The sequence below is a fragment of the Calypte anna genome, chromosome 8 (genome assembly GCF_003957555.1).
Source record: "Calypte anna isolate BGI_N300 chromosome 8, bCalAnn1_v1.p, whole genome shotgun sequence".
Taxonomy (NCBI): Eukaryota; Metazoa; Chordata; class Aves; order Apodiformes; family Trochilidae; genus Calypte; species Calypte anna.
The window spans coordinates 13,555,319-13,583,014 of NC_044254.1; the positions used below are offsets into that span (position 1 = coordinate 13,555,319).

General features: G+C 39.6%; 1 protein-coding gene across 1 annotated transcript in view; it reads left to right on the forward strand.

Moving 5' to 3' along the window:
- The first annotated feature begins 7,386 nt into the window (after positions 1-7,386).
- The window catches only part of ABCA4 (ATP binding cassette subfamily A member 4), a 67,385-nt gene continuing 47,075 nt past the window's right edge, over positions 7,387-27,696 (forward strand). The window contains exons 1-10 of the mRNA XM_030455065.1: positions 7,387-7,452; positions 10,115-10,208; positions 10,744-10,885; positions 12,791-12,930; positions 16,420-16,547; positions 21,842-22,039; positions 24,035-24,124; positions 24,459-24,699; positions 26,170-26,309; positions 27,401-27,517. Coding sequence (XP_030310925.1) covers positions 7,387-7,452; positions 10,115-10,208; positions 10,744-10,885; positions 12,791-12,930; positions 16,420-16,547; positions 21,842-22,039; positions 24,035-24,124; positions 24,459-24,699; positions 26,170-26,309; positions 27,401-27,517 — 1,356 coding nt within the window. The remainder of the gene's footprint in view (positions 7,453-10,114; positions 10,209-10,743; positions 10,886-12,790; positions 12,931-16,419; positions 16,548-21,841; positions 22,040-24,034; positions 24,125-24,458; positions 24,700-26,169; positions 26,310-27,400; positions 27,518-27,696) is intronic.

Genomic DNA, 27,696 nt, shown 5'->3' on the forward strand with positions numbered 1-27,696 from the left:
TGTTCTAGTGCATGTCTAGCACTGAATATGCTAATGGCTCAAGAAATTGTCATAAAAATCGGCTTGATAGATGGAGGAGAGTCTCCAGTACTCCCTAGGGCAAGCTGTTAAGATGGAGAATTACAATAGCATATGCTAATCTATCAGTACAGTCAAATGTTTCTAAACCAAATCATAGTACTGATTGCTATTGGTTGTTACCATATTGCTTTTTATGTGTCATCTGCTTCTGTGCTTTGGTAGTGTGAAAGGTTTCTGCCCTATTAAACGTGCTGCTTCAGGTCTCTTTTGTCCCATGATCATGCAGCTCCTCAGCAGCCTCAGCCAGGAGCAGGAGTGGGCGGCTCTGTCCCACATGTTCTTGTCTATGTGGGGGCAATAGGTGTCTCAAAACCACGTTATTTTGTGGAAAAATCGTCACTTCCAAAGTATGAATGATGCATGTCCATTTTTTATAATGTCGTTAACTCTGGCTAGGCAATACAGATGAAGGAGAAAATGCACTTCTGAAATGGAAAGCTTTGCAGCCTGTTAAAGAGTTGTGACATTACAGGAGGGGCTGCAGCGCAGGACCTGAGGGTTCTTCCAGGTCTGCCAGACCAGGAAGAACCTGGTCTTCCAGAAGAAGAAAAGCCTGCGGGGGGGCTGGGTGGCAGTGGCTGAAGAGCCAGTGCGAGACTTCATTATCAGTTTTAGTAAATGTTTGCGCCCTGATGTCAAGGCGGTGGCTCCTTCTGTATGTAGGCTGAGGCCTTCCCCTCCCTGTGAGGAAGCGCCTCGGCAGGCCCCGGCAGCGGCCGCTGGACGTGACCAGCAGCAGGCAGCAGAGCCTTAAGCTGGGTGGAAAAGACTTCAGCTTTCTTTTTGACTGGAAATGTTACTAATGGTCCCTATTGTTTCTTTCGGTTCTTATGCAGATTTCTTGAGGTCTGCTATTTGAAATTGTTTCACCTCAGCTGAACTGCAGTAATCCTACCCTTAGGTGACAGGGCTTTGGGTCATGAAAAGTGCCAGCACCCTGGGGCTTTTTTATGGTGGAAAACTTTCTGTGTCAGATTCACTTGGTAATTCTGTTTTCTGAAGTTGTAATGCACTGCCCCATCCCTCTTAAAGCTCTGACAGAGAGCACCGACTTCTATAAGTTGCTGACCTAATTAGTCGTGACAGCTGTTTTTTTTAGCAGGGCCCCTAATGCTACCAGAACTACACTTCTGAGACTGTCTTTTCTAATACAGAGTTTGCTCAGGTCTGAAGAAGTATCTTCAGAAATGCAGGATCCCTAGTACAGACTGTTATGCACTGGCCGTATTGCATATTTGGCAGGATTTTTATTCAGGAGGCCTTAAACTCACAGGTTGAGCTGTTCTGTATCAAGCAGGGGATTAAAACAATCTCCTTAAAACTGAGCAGTGTTATTCTGCAAGCGCTAACTGCATCTAAGATGTGTGTTTCTTTCCATCTAAGCTGAACATTCCTTCAGAAACCTTTCTCTTTCCCATAGTGCAGCAGTGCTCACACATGAGGTAAGCTTTTGTGGTAAGTTTTGCAGTTTTTTATTGCTTCTAATTAAGAATTCCTTGTTTTGCTTGCATGAATCGTTTAGCTGCTGAAGTGTAGCAGAGGCCTAATTGAGTCCATCTGAAAGCTGACATGGAAAGCTCTGTGAAGGCAGTTAGTGTACATATGCTGACATTGGTAACTTAGTTCAGAGCAGTCAGTACTTTTAGTAGGACTCCTCTATATACCACTGTGGTTCATTAGACCATCATTTCAGAGCATACAGACTTGATTATTTTTGGATGAGAATTGAACATGCATTTCAATGGTGTGCCTGTTATGCTGCAGAACCTATTGCATTTTCAGTCCATGGGGCAAAGTGGAGCTCATCTGAAGTAACCCCTAGATGTGTAGTGTCCAAGTGCCAAATCCTCAGCACTGCTCTTACTGGAACATCCTGCTTGTCACTGTACACACAGGCTTAATATGTTGGGAAAGCAGGAGAAACCATTTCAGTTTTCCCCTAGCAAAGTTTCAGGGGGATGGGGCATGGCAGAATGTTTGATACTTAAAAACAATGCTATTTGGTATAAAAATACCAAAATAGAAAGAAGTTTCACACATAGGAGGTGTATCGGTTTATCAAAGATATATTCTTACATAGATATGTATCTAAGATATATACACACTCCTACAGTTTGAGCAAAATTGTGTTGACATTAATTGTGTTAGCTTTCTAGTGAGGCTGTCTAGGGACATGCTCTTCAATATATGTGAGAAAGAACTGTCTTGCTAGTGAAGAAATTCTCTGGTTGCTAGAAAGCCTTATTCCTGAAAATCAGAAGTGTTGACCCATGAGCATACCCAGTACAAAAGCATGCATATTTTTAAAGCTTTTGCTTTAAAGCAACTTCACACTCATGTTACTTTTAGAGAAATCTCTGCTTGTGTTTCTGGAAAGTTTGCTATGGAGATTTTTATAATTCACTGGACAAATAGCATTTTACCAGACTTGATTTTGTAGCCAAAAATAGGAATAAGCCTGGAAATAAGAAAACTAATGAGATGCTGTTATTTAAAATGGCTGTTAAAATTATGGCATGAGTAGGTGAGGGGATAACAGGACACGCATACCATATGAATCTTTGTATTTCATGCAGATGTTTGTTATCAGCTATCTATTGAAGGCATAATACAAAAACTATCACTAAATCTGTGTATCCACTCATTGGTTTCATTATGTTCTGATACATAAATGGAATGCCCACTTTTTTGCTCTTGCTAGCAACAAACTACATATCATTAGGAAATCTCTAACTGATAGTGACAACTGGGGGTAGAGATACCAGAGAAATTGTGCAGCGCGCTCCATAAACTGATCTGTATTTTCACCTCTCATGTGAGCTAATAGGTCCCACATGAGCTTTCTCTGTTTACTTTCAAAGATCCCACCCTTTACAAAGCAAAAGTGGGTCACAGGCACAGCTGATGTAGCTAAACATAGAAAATTAATATACCCTACCGTCACCCAACTGTGATGTAAAAATCTAATTAGGAGAGATCAGTTTAATCTTTGAGCTGTCTCTGTACATGTGGGAAGCAAAATAAGGATCCATTTTCTTAAAATAGTTTCACATAGAATCTCAGAGTTAAAATGTGTTTGCTGAATAAAACTATTACATTACGTTGAATATAGTCATAGTGCTTGAATGTAGTTCACAGCTCAACAACAGCAACACTACGTTCTCTGCTTTGTGCTGCCATTAATCAGAGCGGGCTTCCCTCTGTGGGTTTATAAAGCTCATCGTTTCTCTGTCAAGATTGCAGCAGGGTCAGTCCCTGGACCATATGTCCAACACACGTTAGATCAAACCCACTTGTGAAAGAAGAGGTTGCCATGTCATCCTCTGAGAGGGAAGACAGGTTATAGGCAATGGTTTAGGTGGCCAGTCTGTGCAGAGGCTTGTGAAGGTCCTGGCTGCTGGAAAGGAAACGGTGCTGTGCGCAGTGCTCTGCTGTGTGTCAGCTTCAGTGTGGTCTGGCATGAACCATAAACTGTTAAATTTGTTGAAATTAAGTTTAATGGAGGATTCTCAAAGGTCTCCCCAAACACTGCCACATCCTTTTTTTTTTTTTTTTTTTTTTCAGGTAATCAAGTCTGGTTTGGTGTCACAGTGAGTCAGAGAGGGGCAGAGCTTGCACAAAGCCATTGCCCGTCATGAGCCCTGCAGGAGGTTTTGCTGCATTGCTGTAGCTTTCAACCCTTATAGATGAAAATCTCAAGAATTCTATGTTCACTTGGTGCTATTATTTTGCTTCTGGACCTGACTGTACTACTCAGTTTTAATTTATGTTTGAGATGTGTAATGAGCCATTTAATACTAATGTGCAACTTGATTTAGTGTTACTTATAGTAGGACAGAGCTTGTTGAAAAGTTCTCTACTTCAGGTCTGAGTCTGATCATACACAAGATCATGTATTTGGTATGGTGTGTCTGTGTGAGCTTGCTGACATTTTGTAAATTCTAGAAAATATAAAATTCAAGATCATCTGAGAAGAATGAAGATTTTTGTCTCCTGTAGTGGTGTTGTGAAAAAGTTTCTTTTCCATCTCACTGTCTCTGTTCTTTGAGACTGATGGTCCCTGAAGAAATGTGTTGAACTACCTGTATTTCTACATATGCAGATGTTAGAAGAACAGATTTCCCAGGCCCTTCACAAGGAAAGTATGGCAATAGCAAAGAGATTGATTCAGTCAGAATAATTTGTGAGAGGGAATACAGTAAAAAAAAAGTAAATCATCTACTGTTACTGCAATTCTGGTTTGTCTAGAAAGCCTAGAAGTTCCTAGTCTCTAAGCATTGTTTCCAATAGAAAGAAAAAAGAACACTTGTGCCATGTTCATGAAACAAGTGTAGCTTGATTAGGAAAGACTTCTGCCTTCTCTAAGGGCATATCAGAAGACAGACAGCTGAATAATCTGCTAATAGTTACCAAGGGTGATACTTGTTTGTCATAATAATATTAAAGAATTTGAGGATTTATAAACATGTTGCACTCTTCCTAACCTGATGGTAATGAGAAAGGCTGTGTTATGCCCCTGGAGCTCAGGATCCTCAGAATAAGCAAAACCACTCTGTACATAATGACTAAATTCAGAAGACAGTGGCTTATAGAAATACTCAGCTGAGAGAAATTTCTATTTCTTTTGAAATGAGACGTATAAGCAATTCCTTCGGAACTTTGTGCATATTAATTAGATTTCATTGAGTTATTCATCTAATAAGGAATATCTTTCCCCATCCCTATCAACAGACATAACCAGCAAGATTTAATGTAAAAAACATTGAAGGTTAAATGGCAAGCACAATCTGGGTAACTTTACTTGCTGCCTCTTTCCCACTACGGTTGTTAGTTTTGACTTCTTTACTAATTATAGTTTTAGTCTCAGAAAGATAGTGAGATTTTCTAGAGCAATCCTATTTATGGCCTTGCACTACCAATTTTCTTACTAATAGTAGTGAGAGTTACAGGGTGGTGCAGATATTCCATAGATACTGAAAGATTTAAGAACATGAGCTAAGGCTCTCTGTACTACTAGGGACTCTCTCATTGAGACAGAAACTCCTGATGATGGATGGCTTAGTAATGAGCCAGGAGGAAGAGAAGAGGCCAGGCCATTTGCAGACTATAGATTTTATGGCCTTGACACGAAGACTTGAATTTCCGTTTGCAGCTGGTGCAAAAGGATGATTGCAGTGTCCATCCAGGATTTAGAGGAAGGTGAGAGGAGCTGTAACAAAACTGGCTCTTCCTTATTTATTCAGCTGCAGGATTTGTTCTTCAGAACGGCAGCAGATTGGAGAGCCCTGGATTATGCAAGAGTCTCAAAAAGCCATGTGACTGCCCATAGCTGGCAACCCTGTGAAGAGAACCTCACTGGAAACTCCTGAGAGAACAGTAGGCATGCCACACAAATGGCAGCTTCAAGTTGGTGACTGCTGGGAGCTGTCTGCCAACAAATACAGGATGGTTTTCCATGCAAGAATGTTCTTATGATCGCTCTGCCTGTTCACATTTAGGACCTGTTGTGACTAGTGAAACTGCAGAAGTATTGTCTTGTTTCAATGATGCTCAGCCAATTTTATTCCTGGGTTCCAAACCCTCCTAATAGCTAAGTGCTCAGAAGTGTCCTGAGTTGGGTAAATGTCTGAATAAGAACTAGGTAAGCTTCTTTACAATTATTTAGTGAAGGAGAAAATGTTTTGGCACCACTGGTTTTGCATGAATATTCTTGCTGCAGAATTGTTGTTCTGTTATTTGATCCCCAGTAAGCGGCACAGTCAATTCTACCTAAGTTTGGTCTTAAATATCTTGCTTCAATCTCTTCCATGCCTGGTACATCAGAAGAGACCTCCACATTCCTCTGGATCCCTTTCCAGAAGGATTAGTCATGGCTGCTGTCAGTCCTTCCCCAGGGATTGCTGCTTCCTCCATGACTGATGTCTACATTTCTTTTCAGTTCATAAGGGGTGGACACGAGATGTCTGAAACAGTCAAATAACTGCTGTTGATTTTAATCTAATGCATTTAACTAATCCTTTGGTGACACACTAGGCCAAAATATCTTGATGTGTTTTCCAATCCTTGTCTCTTAAAAACAAGAAAAAATACTCAACTTGATAAATTTTCTAGAAGCAAAACAATGACGAGAGACACAGTAAGTCATCTAATCCATGAGCAGTTTTACCTGTACAAGTCTTGGTAGAGGTCAAAGTAACCTCCAGCAATGGAGGCCCCTCAGCCCTCCCATACAGTTGGTTCTGCTTCTTCACCATTCTGACATGAGATACTGCTTTCCAATATCTACCTTCCATTTCCCTTTCCACATTTTTCCAGTTACTAACCTTACATGAAGAAACTACTCTTCAGTCCTTTAAATCTCATAAGGCAGCTATAAAGTAAGAAGTGGATACAGGTAGCAAAATGTGATTAGTTTATTTTTTAACAGTTCTCTGTATCTGGTATTTAGATTTATTTCAAGTTCTCTTTTTCCTTTTGAAGGTAAAAACTCATTATGATTAAAAGGAATCCTGTACGCAGAAAGCAGCATACAATAGTTTGAATTTTTTGTTGTATCCTTTTACTAAAATGTGTAGTGGCAGTTGCTGGATTTAAAAGCATAAAAATATGATATTCTGTATTTTAAATAAAATGGCAACAATATTTATTCTTGCAAAATCCCTTTTAGGCTATGTTAAACAATATGCTTTTAAGACGTCTGAATGGACATCTTTGTCTTTATCGTATGATGAGGATAAAAAACCTTATACAACTGGTTAATGAGCAGAAATAGCATTAATGAAATATTACATGCATCATAGCAGAACCTCAGTACAATTGTGAAAGGATCATGTCTTTATCACTGTCTTTATCATAATAATTTAAGAATTTTATATAAATGTCCTGTTGTAAATCCATCTCTTCTTCGAAAAAGTAGATTTAAAGCACAGATTTAGTCTGACAAATTAAGGAATTATTTACCACTTTCATTACTTGCAGGTCCAAGCTGATATCTGGATTCAGTGTTAATGATGTTTTTTTTATTCAAAAGAGGTGCTTTTCCTCTCTATTGCCTTTTGGTGCTTATAAATGTGTCACAGGAAACAACCTCCAAACAAAGGAAAACCACAATTTTTCATGTATGAGAGTGTATTGAGTGCAAAATTAAATGGTGCAGACAATGAAAGGAACTGATGTCTGTGATAACATAATCTTAAAATAAGAACAGAAAGCTGTTATTTTGCTCTGAGATCTATTTTTCCTTTCAACTGAGAAATGGCAATGCATCCTTTGCCACAGGTTAAACAGAAGTGTTGATGCAGAAGAATGAGCTTCTTCAGGCAAGTTAGACTCCTGCTCTGGAAGAACTGGATCCTCCGGAAAAGACAAAAGGTAAAGTATTAGTCCTTGGATTTCTGCTTTGGACCATGTGGTCCACTGGATGAAGTGACTGGTACATTTATCAGCATATAAATATCATTAATTACTCAAAGAAACTAATGCAACCTTGGTATGGGCTGGTTACCTGGGATCTTATCTGGAGCAGTTTGCAGAACTCTTTTTTCTTGTTTATTTTTACCAATAGAAATTTTAAAAAATACTAACATGGTGTTTCCTGGTAGAAATCCCCTTCTATGATGATCATTCCCAGCATGTAAGCATAGTTATTTACTACACAACAGAGAAATACTTTCTCCACTCTGAAGAGTAAAACACATTACAATAGTGAGTAAAAACAATTTCCTTTTCCAAGTGTAGAAACCTCTACCTGCTTATTTGTCCACATAGAGAAACAAGGTAGCCAAATCAAAAATCTGTAATGTCAAAAGTATCCATAAAATGTGTTTTGGGAAAATCAGCCTGATTTTGGCTAACCATCATGCAGTACCATACTGGGAGGCATATCCAATCTTCCACTCAGGTTCATAATTTACTCTAATTCACAAGACACAAGACTTCATCACAGAGTTAACAGTTGGGTCACAGCTAATTTAATCTTATCACATTTATGTGGTTGTACCACTGTGCTTTGTCTGTTGTAGTTCCATCTGGATATTACATTTCTCTGTACATATTGCTGGGATTTCTGGCAGTTTATCTTGTAGATTGTGCAGGCTTATGTGTTGCTAGCTGATCCTTCTAGTGAGTTCAGACACCTGTGTGTCCTCAGGAAAAAGATCACAGGAAAAAATCAGAGCACTAACAGCACTTGGTCTGTCCTAATCACACAACACATTGTGTACCAGCTTGAAAGAAAGCTTCCCTTGTGCTTTAGCCTTCAATCCCTTACAAACTAGTTAGCTCAGACAGAAGGGAATTATTCAATTCAAGTGTGAGGACTTTTTTTCCTCTGGAAATGAAGTAAGAATTGACATCTGAGCAATAACCCAGGATAACTGCAGAAAAGGTGACAAGCATGGAATCTCACCAGTTCTTACCCCTCTGAGTTTTATGGGTGTAGTGCTTGACCCAAATGGATAAGCCATGAAATGGGTGGCAATGGGTGTTAATCAGACTGTATGGACTGCTGCTGAGAAAGGTCTGTAACACTGTGTTCTGAGCTGTGCACAACAGCTGTCAAGAAGAGCTGTTCTCTAATGATTGTCATCTACCCTTTGCTGCTGGTAAGATTTTGTCTGGCTTTAAAAATGCCAGCCATGTGTAACTTCCTAGGTGGTGGTAGTTGTTGTTCTATTTAAGAGAAGAAAACCTTAAGAGAAAAAGTATGAAATAGGAAATGGTTGCCCAGTGTAAAGATTTCTACACTTTTGCTGTAAGCATAAGCTGTGCCTCACTAAAGCTATTAGACAGAATTATAGGGGAAAAAGCAGGCTAGCTTCAAAAACCTGTTCCTAATTATACTACAGAATATCTTTTGCCCAGCATGGTTCAGTTTGAAAACAAAACAATACAAAACAACCCCCCAAAAACCAAAAGCAACACACAAAAAACCCAAACATAAAATTAAAAACAAAACAAAAAAAAACCCCAAAAAAGCAAACAACAACAACAAAAAACAAAACAGCAACTCAACACTGGCATGTGACTCCTCTTGTCTCTGGCTCTACTACTGTATGGATTATTGCTGCACATTTGGTGCCTAATTGGGGAGGTGCAAGCAAAAAAAAAAAAAAAAAAAGGTAGGGAGAGCTTTCCTGTGCATGTGCTACAACACCAGTTCTGAAGAGACTTTGACCTGACTCTTTTAAGCAGGAGAAAAAATGGCTGGACGTAGCTGGTCCTCACAGTCAGTCCAAAGCCTGTGTCACAGGATCAAAGGGTTGTAGTTTTAAACCTCTGCCAAAATACACAGAGGCAGTAAAACAAACTGAAGCATAGGAGTGGAGGAAACAGACTGAAAAACCAGTCAGGATGTTGCTCTGTGGTAAAGCTCTGCCCTTGATTTTTCTGTCACAACAGTGAGGTGGTGACTGCTCTAAGTGTATTGAAAGATCCGGGCAATAAAGTGGACTTTGATGGGATCTTCTGTGCTGTTGAATAAGGTGTTTGATCTTAATATATGCATTTCTACCTGCATTAGAAAATTAATACTGTTGAAATTAATTATGACAAGAAGAAGCAAAAGTAAAAATCAAAGAATGTAAGGTTACACTAAAGTCTTTTACTTTTGGGTAAATACAGAGCACTTACAGCCTGCTAATGACCCAAGCATTGCAAAAGTGTGGATAAAACCCCCATTTTTTTTCATTTAATCCTTTTTGTCTGAATTGTTATAGTCATTCACTTTGTATAAAAACTGCTCAGACTTATATTTGGTCTGTCTGGCAGTTTAGTACTGCCTCCTGTCTCTTTTTACCTCAGTCAGATTGCTTAAATATTTCTTTAGAAGCTGTGGAGAAGCCAGTGAGTTGATAGTGATGCTCCGTAAGGCACTCTTGAAAGTCCTTGCTATTTCTGGTGTCCTTTCCAAAGAGTGAAGCAGGCAAGAGAGAACCATGGGCACTGCTGCTGTGAGAAGGGGCCTCACTTAGTGAGTCTATACATGGTTAATCTGCAAAAAAATTTTTTTATTAATTTTTTCCATTTTTTCCAGCTTCGTCTTCTGGTAGAGCTTTTCTGGCCTCTATCTTTGTTTCTTGTCCTCGTCTGGCTGAGGAAGGCTAATCCCGTGTATCGCCAGCATCAATGTAAGAACATTTAAGATGTTTTAATGCTCTGATTTGTCCTAGATAACACCTACAAGTACTGAGACAGAGATACCAGGACCTGTTTGCCAAGTATTGTTTTCCAGTGGCAAAAGAACAGACTTCACTTGGTGTAGTTTATTCATTTATAGCCATACATTGTAAGAATTACCAGCAAGGAGGGAAAAAAACCCCAAACCAACATTTCTAATTTTCCTGTGAGTTACTCTGTGGTTGAATTTGCATGAGGTCTCAAGATTCTATCAAGTTATAGATTTCTGTAATTCTGTTATTGAGAAAGTACTGTGTTGCTACTAACTAAAAAAAAAAAGAAAAAAGTTCTATTAGAATTTATTTCAATTGAAAATACCTCTAGTGTTTACACCAGTTAATTTATTTTTTTTTTCTTAAAGAGAAACTTGTATGATTTCCATTGCATTCCTTCTGTAGTGAGCCAACCCATCATGCAATTTCAATTCACACAGACTGCATTAGAGAAGAAACCTAATAATTTATATTTTGTGTTTCTGTACTCTAGGTCACTTCCCAAACAAGGCAATGCCATCTGCAGGAACACTGCCATGGTTACATGGCATCTTCTGTAACATGAACAACCCCTGTTTCCGCAGCCCCACCCATGGCGAGGGGCCAGGTGTTGTGTCCAACTACAACAATTCCATGTAAGCAGAGATATATGTGTTATACTGGGTTGCAGGAATACAGCCAGCTGGTGACAGCTGATAACCTGCTCCTGTCACCTGCTGAGCATTCATGGGAATGAATGATGCAAAGAGAAAGGGTGCGTTATCCTCACTCTGCTTGGAAAAGTCCCTCAGATAATTTAAATAATTGTTCTGTGGTGGGAATGAAAAGGCAAAGGTGAACATTTAAGAAGACACCAGGATACACACACTGGAGGACAAAAAATTATGGTTCTACCACATTCATTCCAACAGTGGTCAGCAAAGTCAAAATAGAGGTCATGATGTTTGGTTTGGGCCTTTTTGAGAGAGTTTACTTATAGTGGTCTTTAGGGAACATACGTTCAGTACATCAAATCCATCCTTTCTGTTGTCTACTGCCTGATGGAAGTCTCAGGACAAATCTTTTTGATATTGGAGTAGGAAACTGTTAAGCTGTCTTTCTCTCCACTTGAGTTGTCCCTTGTGAATCAGAGCTCAGATGAAGCTGCAACAAAGTAAAACCTCCACTGCCACGTCTTACATAGCACCTGTTTTGGCTATATACTTGTGAGACTTTAATCAGCATAGTAACCTTCAGATACTAAGCTTACTAACAAAACAGGAGGATGTGAGATTCCCAGACTCTTAGTGAAAAAGAACTGTGGTAGTGATTCATTGCAATGTTTGTTACAGCTGAGTCATGAAAGACAGCATAGCGGAGAAAGACCCTTAGAGTAAAAACCTGTTAGAAGAGCTATAAAAAATGCTCCAAATCTTCCTTTGCAAATAGTTCATTTTGGACCATCCACTGATTAAAATTAATTTAACAGTATCAAGGTCATTAAAGCTCCAGTCATGTGGAAGTCCATAGCTTGGACTTGGCATTTGATGTTTTGTTCCTAGTGAACAGGATTTAAAACAGTCAGTTGGACTTTTTTTGTGGGGTACAGTCAATAGTACACTGAAGCAAGAGGATTCTGTGTTCTATACATTCTGGCTTTTCTAGGTTGCTTATTACAGAGCAAACTGTCCCTTTGTGAGTTAGGATAAATTCAGTGCATTACAAAGGAAGCAAATACATTGTATTTTCTGAAAGAATTTAGTCCTTCCTGTTTGCGTTTCCTGTAAGCTAAAATAAGTCATGAGGACTGAGATACACCATTCCATGTATGAAAAAACAGTACCATTTAAAAAATGTAGCCCTGCAGCTAGTAATTTTTCATACTTTTTTACAAACACTGGACCTGATTGCATCCTTGCTTGCACTGGACATTCTAACCTAAAACCAGTAGGTGAACAGCTGTCAGTGACATCTTGTCACTCCTGTTTTCCTGCCTCTTGTGGAAGAAATGTTTTGAAGAGACCTAAAAGACCTTACATTTGAGGGAGCTGAGCTGGGAGAGAGAGGAAGATTTAGTGTGTCTGAGTGATTCTATGTCTCTTACCTGGCTGAGCAAGGCTGCATGTTCCCAGAGTGCCCAATCCAACCTCTGGAGCTGAGCCTGAGCCAGAAACAAAGCAGATTTGTACCAAAGCTGTGAGGTGAATGCTGTCTGGGGAAGGTTCTGTCTCCTGACCAAGATCAGCATGGCTAATTTAGAAAGTGTACAACAGGTTAACCTTATGCAACACCAATAGCCCTCTTAAACCTTCTGTAAACTTCCAAATCTAACTGAATCCCATGCCACCAGAAGCTACTCTGTTGTCACCATAAAACTGAGCTTTGACTTTTAAGACTGAGGACAGAATAATTTATTTTTTCCTCCTCCTCAACACAGAAAAAAAAATAAAATCAAATTTCCTTTTTTTTTTTTTTTTTTTTTTTTTTTTAATAGTAAGACTCTCGAGAGTAATCAGTCTTAAATTATTATTGGTTTGTTGGTTCACTATTTCTTCTTTCAGCCTTGCAAGGGTATATAAAGATGCTCAGGAGCTCTTACTGGAAGCCCCTGAAATGCATGAGCTTGGCAGAATCTGGGAAGACCTGATAATTATGACTCAATTTATGGAAACAATGAGAACTAATCCTGAAAGAATTGCAGGTAATTGTTTTGTCTATATCCCTTAGACTATTCCATTTTTCCTTCTGAGAGCTAACTGCTAGTTACTCTGCTGACTGTCAACATGATAATGTATTTAACATGTGTCTGCTACTCTGCTTGTTAGGGTAAGTTAAAACTCATCCAGTGTTGTAACAAACACCTTAGATTAGAGAGGGAGAGAGAGAGAAGCAATCATCTCTATTTTACAGCCATCTTCCTTAAATAACAGTAGACAAAACTCAAAACACAAACCCATTAATATCTCACCACCCAAAATGAAACATGTGGATGAAGATATTTCATAAATTATTATTACAGTAGAGGCAGAAGCAGTAAGAAGCAGTAACAAAGTGTCACTGGAAGGTGAAGAGAGATGGAAAGCTGGAAATACGCTGAAACATATTACTAGGAGCACAACAAGCTTAGAGATATTTTATTTCCAGTGTTTGAACCTTGAGTAAGGAAAGACTTTGTTATTTCGATTACATATTTAGCGAGAGAAGGCATGGTGCAATCTTTAGGAACAGGATTGCAAATTTTTCTCAGAACAACCAGCCAAGCTCAAACCACGGTCCTAGGGATAAACAGGACTAGTTATTTTTTAAAATTTAATATTTAGGCTTTAAGTGCAGAATTTGAAAAGATACTCCTAAAACTAAATGGATTGGCTAAACTAATTTGATTGGCACACAAATAGATTGATTTTGAGAATTGATCTGTTCCCTTCTGAAGTCCTTTGCTACAGAAATAATATACTTATTAAAATCAAATAGGACCTCTCAATATATATTTTGAATAAGAAGTGTATAAACCATCTTATACACTATCTTATCAGAGGTTTCTAACTAGAAGTTAAAGAGACACTATTATCTCATTGTAAATAACAATGAGATGCTCAAAATGCCCCTGAATGCAAACAATAAGAACTTGAGTGTAATCTGAGCTGGTGGTTTGTACACATCTATAGAAACCAAAGCTGCCTATTGAGAAGTGAGGGGCAAAGCATGCATGACATGCCATGGGTTTGCAACATATTATTGAGGGACCACACCCCATGGTTTAGGAAGCTGCCTTTGCATCCAGTTATCAGTTTTGCTCAGCAGCTTGAAAGCAAAGTTAACTCCTCCCCATTCCTGTGATTTCTGTGAATGCTCTATCAGAATCTGTTGGGGGGTTAAAGTGTTTTACTTAAAAACACGTAGATGTTTGGAACCTTCTAACAAAGTCAGCTCTGGAATTAGTAAAATATGAAAATTTCCATTAAGTAATAGACTACAGAATTGACCAGGCTGACCAGTGTAGCTTACTACTATTGCCTAAAAGTAACAAACTTAACAGAATACTGTTATAGCTGCAAAGTTGGGTGATGAAAAATTAACAAACTTTGGAACAGAGATTGTTCTTTCTCCTAATTCCTTAAACCAGATCTGCCTCTTGATACTTCCTTCCTTGTTCCATTGCACTGACATATTTGATGAGGTGTGTTCCTGTAGTGTGCTTTTTCCTCCACAATGTCTAGGTGCCAGGAAAGGCATCAATGAGGGACTGGCCCCTACTATTGTTTCAGTGTTTACTTCTTGAATAAATACATTGAGAAGCAATGGAAGAAGTTCTGCTCAGCCTTTGCAGTTCTATGGCAGAATATGCTTATTGCAGTTAGAATTGTGGAAGTTGGTTGTCTGACAAGACTCTGCTTAACTCCACAGAATGGAGGCACTCAGAAGCAAATTTGTATATGTTTATGTACAGATGTCCAAAGCTCCATTCCCTATGTCAGTATGACATATGCTACTCATATCAGTTTCAACTGCCTGCTCTAAAGACTGGAGGAGCTAATGCGTTTCAGACAATCTTTCTGAAGTCTGTTGATGCTATGTGAACTACCTTTAATAAGGCTTGGACATTCAATAGGTATGAGCAACATTCACTTTTCAGGCTTTCACTTGGTCCATACTGAAGCAGAATTCACACTGATACTCATCTGTAGCAAACACAAGTGAAAGAAGATTGGCACTTTTTGGGCATAGCAGTATTTTGAATATGTTGTAGATGGGATTAAGGAAATTTGCTGGCCTCTCATGTTTAATTTAGCATGTTACTGTGTGGGTAGTGCCAGTGGTTTGCCTGAAGATTTGCCACATTCTAGATTAATAGTTGGTCACCTAGTTTGATATTACTATTAAACTACAGTTTATGCTTCTCCAAGAAAAAATAATTTTTTCTCATGAAAGATTTTCAAGGGATCATTTTTACAGTGCTACAGAGTAAGATTAACTAGATAAGATTGACAGCAAGTAATCAATTAGTGTAAATGTAAAGGGCTGGCGAAAGTTATTTAGACAAGTCTTAGAAAAAAGAACACTAACAGCAGTAGCACACTTGAATCTGAGCATTTAAAGTAAAGTATTAACTCAGAAAAAAGCTGAGAGATGTTTAAATGCAGTTGGAGATGCTTTCACTACTTCCATTGCTGATGTTCAGACTGAAACAACTTTGAGAGATCAGGTATGCAGAATCAGAACACTGAGCATTTTCTGAATGTTCTCTGGTCACTGTGAAGTATAAGAGCCAAAGTGTCACAGTTTAACACTGGCCCGGCAATTAAACCGAATGAGAGATGCTCTCTATTAATCCCCTTTTCCTCCCTGATAAAGAAAAGAGAGAGAGTAAGGGAGAGAGGCTTATGGGTTGGAAACTAAACTACACAGCTTTAATGAAACAGTAATGATAAATAGGAAAAATTACTAAATATATTCAAATATACAAATTTACCGGAAAATTGATACCACATTCCTCCCTCTTTTCCCCCAATAACTCTCACGTCACCACCGAGGCTGCAGGGCAGCCCTGGGAAAGTCCAGGCTGGACTCCTGGAGTCGGCAGCAGTCGGGAACTGGAGGCAGGAACACACAGATATGGGCTGGCACGGATCAGGAGCACAGGCAGAGGAACAGAGGGAATCCTCCCAGGACTCTGAAGCAAACAGGGACAGGAGAAGAAGAGGAAGCAGAAAGGGCAGGAAGAGCAGGAAGGGGTTTGACCCTTGTGATCCCTCAAATTTATACTGAGTATGACGTGTATGGGATGGAATAATCTGTTTGGTCAGTTCTGGCATCTATCTTGTCCCTCCCCAAAGGAGGGTTTCAGGTGGGACCTTCTTACTCGTTCTGGAGGGTAAAATGTTCCTCAGAGCTGAGCAGTGGCCTTGGCTCTGCATACCAGTCTCTAGCTGTAACTACAGACATCAAGTGTTATCAGTCCCAGAAGCAGACACTGTCTGAGAAACTCGCTGTTAATTTCAGCAAGTGCAACTACTTACAAGAGACTTAGCTGAAAGCAAAAGTACAAGGCATAAAATCACCTTTATCCTGGCCCAAACCAGGACACAAAGCATGTACTTTTTTTCAGGTTTAAGCCAGAGTACAAGTTGTTACTTTTATTTCCTTTGTTAGATATCTCTCTGATCTCTGCATTCCTTTCTTCATCCAGGAAAAGGAATACGAATTCTAGACATCTTGAAAGATGGGGAGACCCTGACTTCCTTCTTGCTGGAGGATGCTGGCCTCCCAGATGTTGTTGTTTTCCAGCTTATTAATGCTCAAGTGCGCCCTGAACAGGTGAGTAGAGTATAACATCTACCAAGCTGTTACCTGTGTGGAATGCAATATCTTCAGCTGTAAATGCAAAGTAGCCTCAATGAAGACCTTTTGCCCAGAATTCCTGCTGCTTTATATCTTGCTTGTACAACTTCTCCTTTCAGTTTTCATATATCTCTAGGAAGAGGTGTTTGTTTTGTCTTTAGAATGTTATTTGAATGTGCATTAAATATAGATATTTTGTTTGTTGCTGCTGTTGCTCTCAAAAAATCCTGAGTGAAAGCTGCAGGTCAAATCCCTCCTGTCACAGCTAAGTAGGGGACTGTTTTTGACCAGGTCCAGGCTGTCTGCCTCTGTGTGTACTGGTGGCTGGGAGCTCTGTGAGGAATGCTGTATTAATGAATGAATGTTGCTGAATCAGAACTCTGGAACATTTTTTTTTTACACTGCAATAGTGGAGGGGGGGGGCAAGTGCATAACAGGCTGAAAGACACAATTGCTCTTTTTCACTGCCATATGAAACACAAATGCTTGAACTGTGTGTGGCAAGAAAGAGGGAGGTCATTAATGAACTTGCATGCTGTTACTTTTGTGCACCACAGGTTCCAGCTGGTGTGACTAGGGGCCAGATTACCTACCTGCTGTATTTCTTATTAGTACCAGGGAAAGCTTCCCTTCGTTTTGTCATGAAGCAATGCCACAAAACCATATCAAAGCCAGTGGCAATTGATACATCCCACTTCTTTTCACACCTCTGTATCAGCTGAGATTCTGAAAATTTGCTTCCTTGCTGCTCGTGACAAGAAGAATATATAGAGACATCCTGCTGGGCTTCTCTTTCCCTTTTCATCTCTAAGTGCTTCTCCATCAGAGGTCATCTGTGCCAGGAGATCTGCAGTCTGCTGTGTTAGTCTCTATTAGCACCTCAATGGCATTCACTCATCTGCTGCCATTGTATGCAGGACTGAAATTTTCAACATCACCTAAAGAATGATTGAAACCTAGTGGAACATGGTGTGTTCCTGCTCTATTTTCTGCATTAATGTAGAAAGAGACATAGTTCTCCATATGTTGGAAATTTAAAAAATCTGAACATCAGTTAGAAAGGAAGATAGAGGAGACCTGGTGTTAAATACCACTTTTGCTGTCCACCAAGCTTGTTAACAGGAATCACAGGAATACAGGATATCTCACAAGAGCTGATTTACAGCTATGAGGAAAGAAAGTGCTGTGAATATTTTCACCAGGTGCAGAAAAACTGGTATCATACTTGTCAAAATATCATAAGAGAATTATTTTCAATAAAAATGGAACACGACCTCTGATGGGAAATAAATGACCTAATTCCTATAGAACTTCTTGATAAGCAAGTTACTCAGGCTGGACTTAATTGTTTTATGTAGAGGATGCAGAACCATGAGTTGTACAACCACTAGGACATGGATCTGTGTTCATCTGAAGCCTCAGCCCTGATAGTTCATCTCTAGTTCCTTATGCTGCTCTACCCTGTTTTCCTGCATAGTGCTGCACACCCTCTCCCTCTGCCTCTGATGGCACAGACCTGATCAACCAGAAAGCAATTTGTTTACAGGAGCCTAACTGTTGCCAACAGCTGGCTGCAGACCCAGCCCTGAGCTGCCTGTGAGGGCAGGAAATGACACAAAGAGCTGAAAGCTAAACCTGATCAAACAGCCAGCTAGCTGAAAAAATAATTTGGACTTCATCTTGCCAGCTTTGGCCAAACAGTGACACGTTGATTTAAAAAAAATAAGTATTGAAGTTTTCTTCTTTTTTTGAGGCCTGCTTTTTGGAGCTATTCTAAGATAAGGATAAGAGACTGAGATTAAAACACAATAAGAAGTTCAGGGGAAATTGTCAACAGCCTACCCTACCGGAAAAATTGGAAGGGCGGAGGTTTGATGTTTTTCTAAATCCATCTGTTCATGAACATTCTTGAAATGCGGTTACAGTTTGTAAATAACCTCTCTTTATTTTTGGTGTTTAATCCTTTCAGTGGTGTTAATGTCAAAGTTTCCTCATTTCACAAGTTGAAACAAAGTTCCCAGGCTGCCTCCCTGTGCATTTCAGCTTCATTGCAGTTCACAATGGATGAGGAAGACTATGCCAGATCAGGCATATCTGGTTAGCTGTTCTCTTCACTTACATCCCCAGACATAAGTGAGCAAATAAGTGAATTATTTCACTGACATAAAGTCAGTTAAATCCAATTCAAATGTTCCAGTTTGAGGGAGGGCTGGGGGTGTTTTGGTTTTGGGGGATTTTTGCAAGCCAGGCTCTATCTCTCAGTAGTGATAAGGGCACTATCTCTCAGATACTTTTAGTAGAAATTCACATCCCTTTCTTGTCTGGTGTCATTATTCCAGTACACAACAAGCTGTGCATCTGTGCATAGTTTGGGTGCTTTTTTTTGTGTTTGTGTCCATAATAGCTCCATAGCTTATTTTAAAGAATCAGAATCATTAGGGTTGGAAAAGACCTTCAAGATCATTGATTCCAGCCATAATCCAACTACCACAACCACTAAGCCATATCCTTAAGCACCACATCTAAATGCCTCTTGAGCACCTCCAGGGATGGTGACTCCACCACCTCCCTGGACAGCCCCATTCCAGTGCCTCACCACTCTTTCAGTAAAGAAACTGTTCCTAGTATCCAACCTAAACCTTCTCTGACACAACTTAAACCCATTTCCTCTCATTCTATCACTAGTTACTTGGGAGAAGAGACCAACACCAGCCTGTCTATAACCTCTCTTCAGGTAGTTGTAGAGAGCAATCTGATCTCCCCTGAGCCTTCTCTTTTTTAGACTAAATAACCTCAATTTCCTCAGCTGCTCCTCATACAACATGCCCTCCACAGCCCTCACCAGCCTCTGGACATGCTTCAGGACCTCAATGTCTTTCTTAAATTGTGGCACCCAGAACTGAACACAATAATCAAGCTGTGGCCTCACCAGGGCCAAGTACAGGGGCACAATCACTTCTCTGCTCCTGCTGGACACACTGTTTTTGATACAGGCCAGGATTCTCTTGGCCTTCTTGGCCTCCTGGGCACACTGCAGGCTCATGTTCAGCCATCCATCCACCAATGCTCCCAGATCCTTCTCCACCAGGCTGCTTTCCAGCCACTCTTCCCCAGTGCTGTAGCATTTCTTGGGCTTATTGTGATCAAAGCACAGGACTTAGCACTTGGTTTTGTTAAACCTCATACCATTAACTTCAGCCCAATGATCTGACCTCTCCAGATCTCTCTGCAGTGCCTTTACCCTCGAGCAGACCAACACTCCTGCTCAATATAGTGTTGTTTGCAAACTCTCTGAGGGTACACTCAATCCCCTCATCCAAATTGTTGATAAAAATACTAGAACTGGCCCCATAACCGTGTCCTGGGGGACAGTGCATGTGACAAGGCACCAGCTGGATTTAACCCTGTTTATCACAACTCTTTGGGCCCGGACATCCAGACAGTTTTTAATACCCCAAAGGGTCCACCTGTCTATGCCATGGGCAAAGTTTCCCAAGCAGAAGTCTGTGTGAGACAGTGTCAAAGGCCTTGCTAAAGTCTGGGTAGACAATGTCCACAGCCTTTCCCTCATCCACTAACTGGGTCACCTGGTCATAAAAGGAAATGAATTTAGCCAGGCAGGACCTGTCTTTTATGAATTGACGTTGGCTGGGCCTGAGCTCACTGTTATCCTGTGCTTGCCCCATGAGCGCACCCAAGATGAACCACCCCATGGTCTTCCCCAGTACTGAGGTCAGGTTGATAGACCTGAAATTCCCTGCATCTTCCTTTTGGCCCTTTTTGTAGATGGATGTTTTGCTGGTAAGCCTCCAGTCATCTGGCACCTCCCCTAAAAAACAGGAATGCTGATAGGTGATAGAGAGCAGCTTGGCAAACTTCTCTGCCAGCTCCCTTGTCACTCTTGGGTGAATCCCATCTGGTCCCATGGATTTGTCAGTGTCCAGGTGGCATAGCAGGTCATTAACTGCTTCCTCCTGGATTATGGGGAGTTGCTGTTGTTCTCTATCCCTATCAGGAGACTGAATACCCTGAGGATAATGGATCTGACTATTAAAGACCGAGACAAAGATAGTATTCAGTACCTCAGCCTTCTCCTCATCCTTGATAGATGTGTTACCCCCTGCATCCAATAAGGGGTGGACATTCTCCTTGACTATCTTCTTGTGGTTAATGTAGTTATAAAAGCCTATTCTGTTATCCCACACAACAGTGGCCAGGTTAAGTTCTAGCTGTGCTTTTACCTTCTGATGTTTCCTCTGCATGCCCTAGCTAGATCACTGTACTCTTCTTGAGTTGCCTGCCCTTTTTCTAAAGGTGGTAGACTCTCCTTTTTTTTTGCTGAGCTCCTGTAAGAGCTCCCTGTTCAGCCAGGATGGCATAGATTGGATAGAGGATTGCAACATTACCTTGTGAGCAATTTCCAGTACTACTTTTTTATTATACTACTCTATATTCTGTCCATTATAAAGAAATTAGAACTGAATCATAAGACTACCAAGAGTATTTCATTACAACAATGTAAATCCCAGGTAGATCTACTGATTTCTATGGAGCTCATCTGTTACTTCGGTTTTAAGTATAAACTGATCTGTTCCCAGTGGTTGAACACTAAAGATAACCATCGGTTTTTTTCTGTTCCCTGTTTATATTAGAAGTGGTAATCAGTAGATGGGTGTGGTTTAATGTAAAATGGCTTTGTAAGGCTTGGCTGTATGCCTGTGCACAATGACAATGCATAATGGCTATAGGAAAGCATTAGGGCAGAATAGTCATAACTGAAAAAAATACTGAGGGAAATCAAGCTTGAGAGTCAGTGGAACTGAGCTTTTTCCTCTTATAGCAACTGATAGTAAAAACATAGCTGTCCTAAACACAGAAAGTAGAGTGATGTGGCACAATTGGTTCATCCTGGGGAAATACTGTCAAGCAACACGTAAGTATCCCTCCTGAACCTCAGGAATGTGTGGCATGGCATCACGTGTGCTTAGGTGACAGAGTGAAGAGAGGGAAGAAGACTCACAAAAACTTTTGCAATGAAAGGAAGAATTATTAATGAGAAGGGGAAATATGTGGCTGAAGGCAAGTTTATTTAGCATAACATCAAGTGAAAGTTCAAGAGCTGCTGTTTCAGCTGACCACATCCTTCTGCCATTTTTAAAAACAGTTAGAAGGGTCTGATATCAAAGTATTCCCTGTTGATTAATCTTTAATTGTTCCTGAGCAGTATGAAGGTTTCACAATAGTAAATGAAATGTTACTTCTGGTTACAGTTTGCCTACGGTGTTCCTAACCTGACTCTGAAGGACATTGCTTGCAGTCAGATGCTCCTGGACCGCTTTATTATCTTCAGCAGCAGAAGAGGGCTAAATTCTGTGCACAAGGCTATGTGTGCCTTGTCCCAGGAAAGCCTACAGAGAGTGGAAGACGCCTTGTATGCAAATGTTGATTACTTTAAGCTATTTCAGCTGGTAAGCATTAACACACCCATCCTGCCTTATGTTGTCAATTTTGGGGGCTGATATGTCATTGCCCTTGGAGAATTTTTTGCAATATTTCACCAACATTCTAGTGGACTTTGTTTATTTACCCTTGCAAATGTAAGGATGTGTGATGGTTTATCTACCATCAGCAGGACAGTAGACAATTAAAAAACCTAGGTTTTTTTAATCTCTAAGGTTTCTTTTCTCCTGAGAGCAAACTTAGAGCCCATGACTGGGTATACATCTTTCGTGTTTGTTTTCCCCATGACCATAATTTCATATTTTTGAACAATGGATTTAATTTGCTGTTTTTCTCCTTGTGTCATTAGATAATCACATCTGCAATTTGCTGTATAAAGCGGAACAGATTTATAAGAAGCTGCTAGAGCTACATAGAAAGTATTGGTCAGATTGTTCTGCCACAGCAGTGTAACATCATGATCAATTTCATATAGATTTTATTCTGCTTTGAGTTGCTGAGAATTGGGAACAGAGGATGCCACAAGCTTTATTTGGCACACCAACCAAATTACTGTTTGATTGTTGTAGCAGTGGCACTCATTCATTGTGCTCATGTGATTTTGCCAGTCATAACAATCTGTGATCAGCTTTTCAAAGCTATTTTTTCCATTGCTAAAAATATACTTGGATATTTTCACAAATCTGATGTGTTATAATCAGTGAATTAAGTGAATTAATTGGTTACTTCAAGGATAGGTTTTCAGCATTTAAGGACTTCATGTGAATATGTGCACTGCACTGCTCAGCTTTAAAATTAAGCTTATAAAGTAATGATTTTTCTGCCATATCAAATTAGATAGGTTCTTGATTCTTCAAGAAGGTTCAAAGCTTTTCTTTGGTTTGCTCACAGGCTGGGTTTTGAAACAGGCTGGGTTAAGGCAAGTGCTTCAAGAATCCTGTCTAATCATTTCAGTGACTTGTTGTCCTTAGGGGACAAAGGAAAAGTGTATCTTGAAGCATGGTGTGTGTATACTTCCTGTGTGTAACAAGATCAGACTGCAAGTGACAGATCAGAACACACTAACATAAGCTTTCCATAAAACCTCCTGCCTTTGTGATTCCCTGCCAGGTACTTACACAGTGCAGCTGTCTTCTGCTTTCTTAACCACCTACTGACTGAAAGAAATGGCAAGGAATCAGCAGGGTGTGTTATAGCTACACAATTTTTGGGAAGACTTTTTAGGGGCTTGTCTTATAAATATATTACAGTCTAGCCATCTAAATGCCCCGATAGTACTAGAAAAAATAGATGCCTGAGAAAGCCTCAAGAGTGGTAGTTCCAAGCACGATTCTTTAGGCAGCTGGCAATGAAGGATGTGCAAGCAAACTTGTAAGTGATAGCATGCTGTGGTGTCACCTGTTCCTTAGGAAGCCAGTGATAGCTAAAGTATTAACTTCTGCTGAAAAGACCATTTGGCCAGTCTGCAGGAGCCTGGAGAAGTAACGGTTTCTGTCAGATCTTATAGACAGCAATGACCAGACTGTCTCGAAAATCAGGAAAACTCTCAAGTATAAAGTACTACCACTTATTTACCTCTGTGGCAATGGGCCTTTTGTATCACAACTTTTGCTAAATTCAGAGTTTACTAAGAGTCCATACATCTAACTGGTAGAATACCATCTGTGAGAAGCAGCTTCTCAGAAATCCCAGTTCTTGCATTCCCCTCTATTTTTGCACCTTTTGGCATGATGGGTGTAGATGAACAGAACAAATTCTAAGCTATATTTTAGTGGCCTGTGACTGTTTTTCAGTCTTACACAGAATACTTGTACAGGCTGCTGTGTGGGTCTGCACATGGGTACTGGATCTGTGGCCTCACAGACAGGCTTACAAGACTCAGTCATCAAAAAAACTTGCAGTATTTGACCTACAGAGGTGCTATTTGAATTTTCTTCTCTCACTGCAATAGATGTTGTCATGTAGAAACTAAAAATTCATGTGTTTTTCTGATGTATTCACAGCTTCCCACTGTGTTGGACAGAAGCTCACCAGGTGCTGACCTGAAGGCCTGGGGGAGGGTGCTGTCTAATGTCTCCCAAGCAGTGCAGATGGTAAGTGGTCTAATAACATGACATTATTTCCTGGGTAGCACATAGTCCTCCTTTTCCTTTGTTCTTTTTGTGTTCCAGTTACCTGCTTTATCAGAAAGAAAATAGGCTTTTTGGAACTGGTTGCTTAGAAATTCATTCTCTCATTAAAAAATAAATGTAGGCATGAGCTCTGGCAATTATGAAGTGTATTCTTTTCTTCAGATGAGACGTGAGAGAATAAGGACTGAAAATGATGTCTGTGACCAGGACAGAGGAGATAAAAGGATGAAGTTCTGCATCCATACTTTACCAGTCTGGGCACAACTGAGATTAACAAAGTCTTGTCTTACTGCAGCTAGCCAGGAAGCCAAGTGTTCAGGACCTTTTGGTGGTTCTGCAACCATTTTTACAAGATGGAAGACCAGAATCCTTAGACCAGTTGGTGAGCTCCCTGTCTGATCTTTTCTGTGGCTACCCAGAAGGGGGTGGATCCAGAGTTCTTTCCTTCAACTGGTATGAAGATAATAACTACAGAGCTTTCCTGGGGATTGACTCAACAAGAAAGAAATCCAGTTATCTTTATGATAATACAACCAGTAAGTTTTTCCACCAAATCATTACAGAGACCATAGACAGGCACAATTTCTGTTAGAAAACTACTGTTGCTTCTACAAAATAGGAAACTAGAGACAGATGAAATGTTTTTTTTTCGTGCTTACTCCATAGCTGGAAGCAGAGAAGCCCAGGAATTGAGAATTGACAGAAATATACATTTGCTTTCAATATGAAGGCATTAACATCACTATCATCATCAACACAATTGAGACAATTTCTCAGTCTTCTAATATTTACTACTTATATTGAGAAAAACTAGATACTTCTGAAGATGTTTTAAGAAAATACAGTTCCATGTTCTGGAATTTTCTCCAAGATAGTTTTTTTAATGTCTTTCAACTTGACTGATAGCTTGGAGCACAGAAATTTCTCCTTTTAAATTTCATACATGGTCGCTGTTCTCTTCCTCAATAAAATCACACTTATTTTGAAGCAATAGTGTTCTACAGCATAATCTTACATAGAAAATATTTCAATTTACCAGGTTTTGATTCTTTGACTTGCTCAGTTATCTTCTTGATATTATAATAAGAGATAATGCAAAGAGGAACTGATTTTATCTTTCCTGCCATTGATTATTTTGCCTTTTTATTATGTCCCTTTCTGTTTGCTAGTTAGTTTTTCTCTACTCTGAGGCCACCAGCAATTTTTTTCTGTACTAACAGCTGTATCATAGCTGGTAGTAGATTTCTGTGTCCCTTCTGCTGTGCTGGATAACGCTGCATGGGCGTAGTGTAGAGGTGGGCACTTTGCCTGTAGAGTCTCTTCTACCGTTCACTGTTCATGTTGATACTTGACTCTACTTATGTCTGTACTTTCAAAAGACCTGTAAAACACCCAGGGCTCCATTTCATCAGCCAGGGAACAAATAGTTGAATGCTAACCAAGTAAACTAATTACTTCATAGCATAGGAGTAAAAAAATGTTTGTGTTAAAATGTTTAGTTCTAAATTATTCTAGGATCCAGTTCTGAACTCTTCCAGAGTTCAGCGTCCAAGCCTGCTGGGTCTACTGTCCAGTAGTTTATACTGTATAAGAATTAACTACTATTAGGAGAAAAAATAGCTTCATATAAGTATCAAGAGCAATATAAAGTCACTTAGTCATTAGGAAAAAGCCAATTAGAACTCAAAATTGCTCAGTGAGATCTGAGCTGTCTAGTTCCTTTCCATTTGAAATACCATATGAATAGCAGCAGATATTCAAATGGTTAACTTTATTTGCTTGCTCTTCCATTTTCCATGGTGTCTATTTTACATCTCCATTATCTACTTACCAGTCTTTTCCATCTCATTAGATATTGTACTTCTGAACTGCAGAATGTGCTTAACTTATTCAGATTCAAAATGCTTTTAACTGTCCATATTGCCTGTAAAATGCCCTGCAGAATGTTATGTATTAGAGGATTTGAGTTAAGATCTCATAAAAGATGTCTATCTTTCTGTCTTTAGCACCCTTTTGTAATGCAGTGATCCAGAATTTGGAATCAAACCCTTTAACCAAAATAGCCTGGAGTGCTGTGAAGCCCCTGGTGATGGGAAAAATCCTCTTTGCTCCTGATTCACCTTCTGTGCGGCAAATCCTAAAAAATGTAAGAACTTCTGAAATACAAAAATGTATATTTCTAAAAAAATTGCATACCAAGAAACAACTTTTGAATAAAGAGTCACTCAGCTTACACCAGCCTAATCAGATTTTCTCCTTCTGCCTCCATTTGCTCTAGTGGTCATCAGAAGAGGGCCAGGAGACAGATAGATTTTGGTTTAAAAAAACAGGAGACAAATCTTCACTGATTCATCTCATCTGGGGCCACACTTGAGCTTTTTCCAGCCCAAGTAACCTTTTATTGGCATGATTCCATGTTTACACTAGTAAAAATAGTAATGTTTATATATATTTTACAGATGTAAGAACATCAGCAGCTATTTACCTGTAAATATTTAAATGGGGCAGCTGCATGGCTTGGATAGACTTACTGAAACACAACATTGAGAGATTACAAACCAATTGCAACATCATGGTTTAGTGTTATACATGTTGAAATGATAAATAGTTTTCACTTCATGAAAACAGGATGGAGCCCGCACTCCTTAGCTAAATGTCTGAAGTTTGGGTGAAATGAATCTGAGCAGTTAAATCAAGGTCATCTGTGACCTAGGGCCACCTCATAACCTGCTGTTTATTTACTCTCAATATCTATGTAAGGCACAGAAGAACTGATGCTTGTAGTTCACACAGGAAAGCATAAAATTTACAGTAACCTTTAACTAATATCTTAAGTATGAGAGTATCTGTCTCCTCCAATTGCCTCCCATTTGTTCATCTACCCACTTTGTCACATTTCTTTTCAGTTCTTTGTGGAGAGAAATAGTCAAGGGGAAAGAGGAAGAAATAATTTGACCTAAAAATTGAGTATTTAAAGGAACTTAAGATAACTGGGGTTGATGTGCACTTGTTTTTTCCATGAAACAGAAAACAGAAGTGTATCCTATATTACTTTGATTCCAGTTGGATTTTATAACATTATTAAAATTTCTGCTATTTTAATAAGTTTATTCAGCACTGAAGGTGAAAACTACTTTTGTAAGTTACAGGTTTCATTGTCTCTGTAGCTAGATCATAAACTTCATCTATTTATCTCTTTAGCTTTCTAACAATCTTCTATGCTGTTTTATTCCTCAGGCAAATTCCACTTTTGAGGAACTTGAACGTCTGAGACTTTTGACCAAAGCTTGGGAAGAAGTAGGGCCTCAGCTGTGGTTCTTCTTTCAAAACAGCCTGCAAATGAACATGATCCGTGTATGTTATAACCTTTCAGGGATCCTCAGTAAGAGCAGCCTTCCATTATCCTTTATTTTTGCTAAGGGAGAAGACAATTAATTTGGAAAGTTTGGCTGGAAGCATAGCCTTAGCAAGGAATCTGTGGCCTTTAAGGCTGTTGGACTAGTAACAGGCCTTGGTTTGAAGGCTACTGTTAG